General features: G+C 43.9%; 2 protein-coding genes across 3 annotated transcripts in view; both read right to left on the reverse strand.

Moving 5' to 3' along the window:
* Positions 1–1,555: 1,555 nt before the first annotated feature.
* On the reverse strand, positions 1,556–4,830 carry Mc5r (melanocortin 5 receptor). Of its 2 annotated transcripts, XM_045144094.1 has the most exons (3): positions 4,687–4,830; positions 4,204–4,313; positions 1,556–3,658 (listed from the first exon to the last, which is right to left on the reverse strand). In XM_045144094.1, exon 3 carries the CDS (start codon positions 3,533–3,535, stop codon positions 2,558–2,560), a length of 978 nt encoding a protein of 325 aa, XP_045000029.1. In that variant the 5' UTR covers positions 3,536–3,658; positions 4,204–4,313; positions 4,687–4,830; the 3' UTR covers positions 1,556–2,557. The 2 variants fall into 2 exon arrangements, with proteins under 2 accessions (XP_045000029.1, XP_004656879.1); XM_004656822.2 differs by lacking the exon at positions 4,204–4,313.
* The window catches only part of Rnmt (RNA guanine-7 methyltransferase), a 36,012-nt gene continuing 30,157 nt past the window's right edge, over positions 4,679–10,533 (reverse strand). Inside the window, 3 exon segments of the mRNA XM_045143501.1 lie at positions 4,679–4,784; positions 5,406–5,547; positions 6,530–6,611. Of these exon segments, the coding sequence (XP_044999436.1) occupies positions 4,679–4,784; positions 5,406–5,547; positions 6,530–6,611 (330 nt within the window).

Consider the following 10,533-nt stretch of genomic DNA (forward strand, 5'->3'; position numbering starts at 1 on the left):
GGAATTCACTATGTAGTCTCAGAGTGGCCTCAAATGGCAATCCTCCTACCTCTGCCTCCTAAGTGCTGGAATTAAAGGCATGCGCCACCACACCTGGCTATAACTTTTTACTAAAACAGACTTTTGAGCGCTATAAAGTCAAGTATGAATTTTATTTTATTTGTTGGAGTAATATCATTTTGAATGTTGATTATATAGGCAGTAAATATTGTCTAGTAAAATTCACTAAAGCATATGACTTCTCAGGTTGCAACACCCGATTCTCAGAGTCCCACACATCTGTATGACAGTCCTTCCATTTTATTTATAGCATATATTTAGCTATATATTTTAGATGATACATCATTCTATATTTTTTTCCATCTCTTGGAGTATATGTTTTTACACCAAATATATGTCAACATAAGCAGGAAGTTAGGATACAATGCCATACAATGTTTGATGTACACATGTATCTTTTGTTTGGGGAACTGTTTTAGGTGCGAGGCGTCAGCTCATTTACAGATATTTAACAAGTCACTGCATACATACCATACATTCCTTCCAAAGGAAAATCCACTTGAACACATGAGTTATTTTATACTATTTATATAGAGATTGAAAGACATTTGAGCATTTCCTTAAAGACCCTCATATAAACGTCAGAATTTTCAGTCAGCCACGAGCCTTCTAGAGCAGAGAATCTGCATAATAAGACAACTTCAATATGAAACCAATGAGACCACAAAGTTTACTCTAGGGTTGGAAGTCTGGTGACCATCCTTAGTACTCAGGGGTATTAAGCAAAAGTTTCAACAAGAACTTGCTTAGTAACAACAACCATTATATCAGTGCCCATGCGCAGATGAGAGTCACCCTGCACAGTACCCATGGCAGCCACAACACTGGACTGTATTTTCCATGCTAATTACATTGAGAACACTTACTTTCTCTTCAAAACGTGCACATACATTTCCAGCAAGAAGAAACAGAAAACATTTTGAAGGACTACTGTCCCTCCAAACAACTTGTTAATTTGTCACTTGCAGAAGATTTGGACATTTCGTGTATTTTCCTATTGATCAGCACCAGTTCTTTCTATGCTGGGGTAGGGGTGTGTCAAGCCCAAAGCTATTTATGTGACTATACCCAGGAAGTTCTTCTCTGTCCCTTAAATCTTCCCTAATGGCCCACTGGTCTTCTTACATTTTCACCTTCATTTGGGACCAGTCTCAATGTGAATCTCCAAACCAAGGAACAAAGACTGATACCAAGAAGCTACTAAAGAAATGTAGCAAGTGACCTGGGGGATATATGACCTTCATTTTATAGGAGAACCCTGAGACCCAGAGGCCACACAGCCCCTCTGAGCAAAGCAGGACTCCTGGTGTCCACACATTGCTCTAGTCACTAACTCCTGTGTCCTTCCTTAGCTTTTGTCTCATATAGGTCAATGTCTTAAAATAAAAAGAAAGGCCTTCTGGTGTTTTCAAAATTTAAACAAAGTTCTCAGATTTTCTCATACCGTTTTCCCATAGCCACCCTGGGAAATTAGCACAGATGTGGAACCTAAAGTGAGATGATTAAGGCCACTTAGCAAGTGAGTGGCAAAGTTGGGACCTGAGCTTGACTCTTCTTTTCTCCATTCTGGATTGGAGAAGATGGGTTCCCTGGTCAAAGATGGGACCCCTGAACTTTGGTGGCTGCTAGAATTAGATTAAAATGCTGTAAAGAGTACAGCAGCAAGGCTTCAGACATCAAGACAGACCTCATGTGAAAAAGCCAGAGTATCTTTTCTATAGGGTGAGAGCAGGTGTTCACCCATTGCCCTTGACTAGATCCCCAAATTTTCATGTGGGAACCCTTAGTGGAGCCCGAATAGGACAGTAATGAAAAGTCACAGATATTCACAACACATGAAGCAAGGTTTGTGGCATAAACTTTTTTGTCTGGGAAAGTATAAAACTATGACGGGCAAAAGCATAATTGGGGAATATTGTTCCCCAGGTAATTCCAAATGCAAGTCATAAAACCAAAAGTGTAGGAAATGAGAGGTGTGGAGACAGTCACAACAAATGAACATGAAGTTTTCAGATGGAAAGGATCTGGGTGTCTCTTCTTCCTTGACCAGCAAGTAAAACTCCAGGAGGATCCAGCAAAGTAAGGGGCTGTTTTAGGGTAGAACAAAGCAATCATACATGATATATATATCCACAGTGTTTATTTCCATCACAGCCTGTTCATCATGCTTAGATTGTCACTCAGGATGTCATACATTTCCTAAGGACATACTGACCAAGTGGAGGATGGTTGGGGACCCAGAAATGGGAGCAGAAAGGGAGTAAGATGACAAAAGGACACATAGACACAGACCATTCCCAAAATATGTAAGTAATGCGTGAATACTTCTGACATACAATGGCCACCAAGAAATAAAGGAGTGTTTCTTCTTCAGCACTAATTTGAACTGGAAAAGAGAGAAAAAGGAATGCACATGAGGTTCCTAGTGATCTTGCTAGCCCCTGGGCTATACCAAACCGATTTTGAGAAATGAGTGCCCAGAGAGGAGAATGTCACGTCAGTACCTGCTGGGGAGCTGACAATTTAGTCTGAGGCCATGGCAACAAATGATCTCTTTAAAGGTCTTCCGCATCTCCTGGCTGCGGAAGGCATAGATGAGTGGATCGATCACAGAGTTACACATGATGAGGATGAGGTACATGTTGAAGTGAGACATAAAGCAAGAGCAATAGATGTTCTGAGGGCATGAGATCATTAGGATGAGGTGGACGAAGAAGGGAGACCAGCACACAATAAAAACCCCTAGCAGCATGGCGAGGGTAATGGCACCCTTCATGCTGGTCCTTTGCCTTGCAGAGCTGTATCTGGGTGTGGCTACCATCCGTTTGACATGGGTCCGAGCCTGCAGGAACATGTGTACGTACAGAGACACCATGAGGAACAGCATGGTGAAGAACATGGAGATGAGGCAAATGATGACGTAAGTGGAGTCGTAGTAAATGATGAAGATGATGCCACAGCCTGTGCAAAAGGTCCAGGTGCAGGCAATGATCAGCCCTGAGCGCCTCGCTGTCATGATGTGGTGGTAGCGCAGGGCATAGAAGATGGTGACATACCTGTCCACTGCAATGGCCAGCAAACTGCACATGGAGGCCACCACAGAAATGCAGATCATGGAGTCACACACGTTGTCAATGTGACGCACAAAGGCGTCCGGCATCACCAGGTGCTTATTGGTAATTAAGTAGATCACGATGGTCTCCCCAGCATTGGACAAGCTCACCAGCATGTCAGCCACCGCCAGGCTGCACACAAAGAAGTACATGGGTGAGTGCAAGTTCTTGTTCTTTACGACCGTGCTGATGACCAAGACGTTCTCTAGGAGGCTGACTAGACCCAGAGTTAGGAAGAACTCTGCGGCGATGCCCATGTCCTCACAGGGCGAAGACTTGTTCTTGACATTTGATCCCAAAAGACTGTCTCCCGTGGCATTCAGGGTAAGATCCAAAAGATGCAGGTGAAATGAGGAATTCATTGCTGGAGGAAAATACCTCCGCTCTTGGCATCCCGGTGACGGTAAGACAGGTTTTTGTCGTGATCTCAAGAGATTAACTGTCTACAAGCGCCGCAATCATAAGCATGCCTGGACAAGCACGAGCTAAGAAAAGGAACGGATATACACAACCTGTTAGAAGCATGGACCCGGCTGGCCCCATTCTGACCAGTGTTCCTGGTGCCTGGAATTCTGTCCCTCCAACAAGCAGGCTTAATGTTTTCACCCACTTTCTGTCAACTCACATTCTGTTCCCTCCTGTTAGTAGAATGACATTCACCCCTATGCCAAGCACAACTTCACTTTCCTTGTCTGTTTTCTTGGCATCCAAGTTCTCTCTTAGAGTGTCCCCTATAACCTATTTTAAAAATCCCATAAAATCCCAGCCACTCGCCAGATTTTCACATTCCTGGGACTGCTTACTGCATCATACTTTGCTCAAGTGAGCTCGGATTTCTGAAGAACATACAAATGAGTAGCCCTTTAAAAGGACCAATATCTGTGTTCTTGTCATTGTCCCCATCCTCTCCAGCTCCACCACAATTTAGTCCTGATGGTCATCACTAAGACTGGCAAAGCAGTCTGTTTGTTACCTTAAGCACAAACACATACTAAAGTTGCATGTTGAATTATATAAGCTTACTCTGCACCTCAAAGTTAAAGAAAAATAATGGTGTTTTCCCCCTCAGTGAACATTTCCTCTGAATTCCTGAATTCCATGAAGTCAGCTTGGTAACTTTATAAATTCTACATGAAGACACTGTAAAAAAAAAAAAAAATTATAAAATACCAAAGCCACTCTTGTTCAATTTCTCTCTTGATTTACATTTAAAAATCGTTTTGACTTCAAACTCATCACTTTTGGGGAGACAGCTACAATTCCTCGTCCTCACTCTCCTTATTAATGCCAAGTAATGCATTGAATTGTAATTATTTGCTATATATTTATACCTTATAGGTGTAGAACAATTCTACCGTTACATTAAATACCATATCCAGGTGCTTTAAAAAAAAAAAAAAGTTTCCTACACAAGCTGGCTGACCAACTCTGCTCTCCTCTACCTGTAAGGTAAGCATTCGTGATTTTTATTTGTTTTCCGGGCCGTTTCTAGAAAATAGTTGTAGCTATTTACCAGTACTCTTCCTGAGATTGTTCTTGCACCCCGTCCGGATGTCCTCCGGGGACTCTGCGCTCTGACTGGACTCTTGGCGTCCACCGGTGCGGACCTGGCTGTTGAAGCAGGGCCATGTCCAAGGGCGGCAGGGCTACGACCCAGCTGAGCCCAGCGCCCAGCGCCCAGCGCCCAGCCGCGCCGCCTTTAAGCTGCCCCGGCCCGCCTGGTCACCGCCCCTGCTGGGTCTCTGTCTCCAGCAACCTGCTGTTAGCCGGCACAGAGCCGAGGAGTGTGGGTTTGCAGTACCATCTAGCGGTCATCTTTGCAGAGCACAGCCTTCCTTTCCAAGCCCAGGCATCCTGGTGAAAAATCCTTCCCCCAAAGGATTTGCGAGTTTACTGTTCTTTACGCTTTTGCAAAGCTTCTTCTCCTTTAATCTTCTAACGCACTGATTAAAATGCTGTCCAGGACCTAGAGGTTAAAGGCGCTTGCTTGCAAAAGCCTGATGGACCCGGTTCGATTCCCCAGAACCCCCCCCCCCCCCCCGCCCACGGCAAAAATCTCTCTCTTTCTCTCTCAAAAATAAATATCAATAAAATACCACCCTGCTCAGTGATCTGCTCTTCTGTTGTGTGTCTTTGATGCCTAATGCTTGTTCTTGGGAAAAGCCGCAGCCAGGAATGACTCTCTGCCAAATGTATGCTTAGGCCACCACAGGCTGGGTGGTCTTGCATTACCAAGTCCTCTTGCCTGGGGAGATCCGCAGGGTGGCATCTGTGAGCAGAGATCCCATCTGGAAACTAACCCGCAGAGACGCAAAAGGAAACCGGCTGGTAGAAAACATTCCATGACCTAAATATCCCACTGCTGAGTCTTCACCTTCAAAACCAGAGAGGGCCGTGCAAAAGAGACACTGGCTTCCCAATAAAGGGTGGAAAGCGGAGATCACTTCAAAAGCCAGCTGTTTAGACCACTTGGCACTGTGCCTGACTCACTAGCCAGGGTGGTATGGGTCTGTGAGCCCAATAGACAGGTTCTGTGGGGTGTTGAACTTGAATTTCTATCCTGAATCTTTACAAAAGCTAGCTGAAGTCATTCTTGTGTCTCAGAGAAGGAAGCATGGGTGGGACTTGAAGTGTGGCAGCCCCGCTGGAGAGCCTTGAACTTGACCCCGCATGCTATGACCTCTGTCTGTGAGGAGCCCTGGTGGCCACTAGGCATCATTCCCTGAAGCTGCTGCTGGGTCTCACTTGCAGTTTTTCTGTCTTCACAATCTGTATGAGATTTGGGTATTAAGGTTACCCTGACTTTGTTGAGTAGATTGGGCAGAGATTTCAATTATCTTTCTATTCTGAAACAGTTGAAGTGGGGTAGGGAAAAAAAAAAATCTCTCTTTTGGGAAAATAATTGACTCAAGATCAGTGGAGCTAGGAAATACAGACTAAGCTCTTCAACTGTCCCTGTCATTAGAAAGTTGCTGCCTCCCAAATTCCATATAGCATCCTGTTAACAAGACATAACACACACAGTAGCATACCAGCTTCTAAGCCAGGGGATTCCACATGAGAGACCTATTCTCATTGAAAGGCTGAGGAACCTCATGACAAGCCCAGCGTTTCTTCAGTTATCAGCTTTATTTGAGCTCTATTTCTTGAGTAATGACAACAGGAATGATCCCACGCCGGCATGGTGATGTACTGTGTGCACTCCGTAGCCCTAGCAAAAACCTCCTGCAGCACCCCAATAAAGTCAAAACTCTCCACAGCATGTTGGAGATGAGGAACAGGCTTGGAGTAGTCATTTGACTCCCCTATAGATTAGGAAAGCAGGAGCCAGGCTTCTCGGCAACATCTACACTTACTGGAGTCCAGGGAGTTCAATTCTGTGTCATCATCACATTGCCATAGAGGAAGAGACACGTGGTCCACTATTTCTAAGACAGGCTGGGGAGGAACAAAGGAAAGGAAGCAAAATGGTGGCTGTTAGATGGAGAGGTGTGTCAGGGGAATGCTGAGTATTATAGGGAAGATTAAGGTAAACAGGTGGGACAAGGCGCAGCACAGGGTCCAGCAAGGAGCTAAGATGGGAAGGAGCTGGCTTCTCCAAGGCAGAGCGATGCTAGGGGCCTGGGGAAGAAGGCCAGACAAGATCATGCAGTGCTTTACAGGATAGGATAAAGGCTTTGGGCCCCATCCTAAGATCTATGGGAATCCAAGCAAGGTTTTATATAGAAACATCTACTTTCAGACCTGGAGTTTTAGAAGATCAGCCCAGCAGTCACGAGGAGTTGGAATTGGAGGAGCTCAAGTGTACTAAACAGGACCTCACAAGGGGACCCTCTGGCTGCATCCAAGCATCCACCCCAGTACCCAGGGATGCAGCACACCAAAGTCTTGGCAGTAGCAGCAGAATTACAAGATAGTCCTGTACAGCATGCCCTAATAGGAAGTGGCCCTGAACAAAAGTCTGGGTGATCAGACTTCTACCACACCAGTATTCACACATGCATGCCCTCTGCAAGTACAGATGAAGACAGTCTGCAGTCTGGGGTCTTGGTGTGAAACACCGGAAGCTTTTTCACATTTCGGTTTTACTTGTTTTAATGTCTTGGCCACCGTTAAGGAAAGGTCTCTGATGTCATAACGTCTCCACGGCTTCTGTTCCAGGAGTGTCCAGCTCCTTGCAAAGGGTTGGTCATTAACACCCATGCACCTCTCATCTTTGAACAGGATTCACTAAACAAGCATCCTTTGTACTTAGTAGCAAGCTGAGGGGACTACTGAATGGACTGGGGGGAACTAATGGATGAGGTTCCTATGGTCAAAATAACAAGTTGATAGTGTGGTGAGTTAGTAGGAGAGGGGACATAACACCCCACACAGCTTCTTAGTGTTATTTTTACTGGACAGACAAGGCACAGCTAACTTCTTTTTTTTTTTTCAAAATTTTTTTTAATTTTTATTTATTTATTTGAGAGTGTGTGAGAGAGAGAGAAAGAGGCAGATAGACAGAGAGAATGGGCGTGCCAGGGCTTCCAGCCACTGCAAACGAACTCCAGATGCGTGCGCCCCCTTGTGCATCTGGCTAACGTGGGTCCTGGGGAATCAAGCCTTGAACCGGGGTCCTTAGGCTTCACAGGCAAGCACTTAACCGCTAAGCCATCTCTCCAGCCCTCAGCTAACTTCTTTTAGAAGAATTTAGGCTGGGATTGCTATAAGCTTCATTTTGAAATACAAATGGAAGTTGATTCTACAAATTGCTTGACATTTTTAATTTTTTAAATTTGTTTCAGTCAGAGAGAGGAGAGATAGAGAACTGGCACACCAAGGCCTCAGCCACTACAATCGAACTATTTATTTGAGAGAGAGAAAGTGGGCACACCAGGGCCCTCAGCCACTGCAAATGAACTCCAGATACATGTGCCACTTTGTACATCTGGCTTATGTGGGCCTTGGGGAATTGAACCTGGATCCTTTGGCTTTGCAGGCAAGTGCCTTAACCACTAAGCTAACTCTCTAGCCCTCATCAGACATTTTTAACTAACATTCAATTCTAGACGTGGTTATGATACTTGTCCCTTGATTATTTGCAATATATAAATTTGTCTTTATTAAGCACTATGGAATTGAATGCAGCTAGGTTCCTGCCACTATGATTTAAATTATAAGCCAAGCCTGGGGCACTCTGGATCACATTTGTCAGTGCATTGCTCATTCAAGAATATCTTTGAGGGCTGGAGAGATGGCTTAGCTGTTAAGCGCTTGCCTGTGAAGCCTAAGGACCTGGATCTTGAAGCTTGATTCCCCAGGACCCACGTTAGCCAGATGCACAAGGGGACACACAGCGGTCTGGAGTTCATTTGCAGTGGCTGGGAAGCCCTCTCTCTTTCTCTCTGCCTCTTTCTCTCTCTGTCACTCTCAAATAAATAAATAATTTAATAAAAGAATATCTTTGAGAACTATAGATGCACACTTTCTAAAAACTACTGGGCATTTTACTTTACTGGGTGGCTTAGAGGCTCTGCATGTCAATTCTCTATATCTTCCTCTTTCTTTCTCTCTCAAATAAATAAATAAATATCTAATAATAAGACTGTCACACCTTTGCTTTTTTTAAAAAAATTATGTTTATTTATTTATTTATTTATTTGAGACAGAGGCAGGTAGAGAGAGAGAATGGACATGCTGTGGTCTCTAGGTACTGCAAACTCTAGACACGTGGGCCACCATGTGCATCTGGCTTACATGGGTACTGGGGAACCAAACCTGGGTCCTTAAGCATCACAGGCCTTAACCACTAAGCCATCTCTCCAACCCACTTTTGCTTTTTTAATATTTGTAAATTTTATTTAATTTACTTGTATGTATGTATTATGTGGTGGGGGAGTGCACGTGCATGTGTGGTGATCAGAAAACTTCAAGGAGTCTGTGTTTCTCCTCCACCTTCTCTGAAACAGGGTCTCTTGCCACTGCAAAGAAACATCAGACTAGCTGGCCTGTGAGCTTCAAATTCTCCTGGCTCCTTCCATTGTGGTAAGTGTATTGGGATCACAGTCACACACACATGTGCCACTTTTGCATTGAGCTGCCTCAGAACTGATCAGGTCTGCAGGCTTTGCAAGTGCTCTAACCAATGAGCAATCTCCCCAGCTCTGGCATAGATTTTCTAAAGAAATATGTGACTACCCAATAATAATTAACTTCCCTTGAGTCACATGTTTTTCTTTCAAACAGTGGCTTTCCTTTATTCTTATAACATATGCTATCTTTAAAAGGTAGTTTTTAAAAAATTTATTTGCAAGCAGAGAGAGATAGAAGAGAGACAGACAGAGAAATAAAGAAAATGGTCAACCAGGGCCCCCAGCTGCTGGAAATTCCAGATTCATTTGCCACTTTGTTGATCTAGATTTGCGTGGATGTTGGGGAATCAAACTCAGGTCATCATGCATTGCAGGCAAGCACTTCAAACGCTAACCCATCTCCTCCAAACCCAGATGTGCTGGTTTTCTTCCTAGTGATCTACCTTCCTTCTCTAATATATGTGGCAGAAAAAAAAAAAAAATTCCTAGGTTCTAGAATTGATACAAATTACTTCCTTTGGAAAAAATACCTCAATGTAAATTTGGAACCAGGCTGTTAGCTCTCACTTTGAGAGGAACAAGTACTGGGCAATTAGGGGTATTTCTTCATTCATGTTCTTGCAATAGCAAAGATATTTGACAGCACTGAAGAAGAACTTTAGACAGACTCAGTTTAGTAGAATAACTCCTTTCCCTTCCCATGTCCTCTTAATTTTTCCTGTCTTTCTTCCTGCCAATAGGCAAGTGAATAAAGAAGACTATTTTTGTGCCACTGAGCAGAGAAGGCCGGAGCAGGAGCAGAGCTTTGCCAGGCGTTAACAGTCTCACATACCTGTTGTCACAATTTACAAATAATTACTGAGTATCTCAAACACAATAAACAAAGGTAGATTTGACAACCGTTATAGAGGTAAGCTTAGTTTTCCATAAAGTCGAAAACAGTTTTTCTCTATTTTCTTGAAAGGTATTTATTGTCAGAGGTAAGAGTGCATGTGGGTTAAGCCTCAGAGGATGGTACAGAAAAAGGCTACTGCATAAATGTCCTGAGTTTAACCCTTTAGTTCTATGCAGGGACTCTCATTCTGGGCACGTATACATCTGCATTGAGTAGTAACACCAACAGGGGGCTAAGAGCTTTGAACTGTACCCTATGCTCACAATTCATAGCAATTCTCTATCTAATGAACCTCAGCCCCCAGAACCCCCAGAAAGTAAACTAGTCGGTTGCCAATTATTTTGCTCATTGTTAAGTATGGAGACTTACTGTCTGTCCTTCAAGAAGGGAC

The sequence above is a fragment of the Jaculus jaculus genome, chromosome 2 (genome assembly GCF_020740685.1).
Source record: "Jaculus jaculus isolate mJacJac1 chromosome 2, mJacJac1.mat.Y.cur, whole genome shotgun sequence".
Taxonomy (NCBI): domain Eukaryota; kingdom Metazoa; phylum Chordata; class Mammalia; order Rodentia; family Dipodidae; genus Jaculus; species Jaculus jaculus.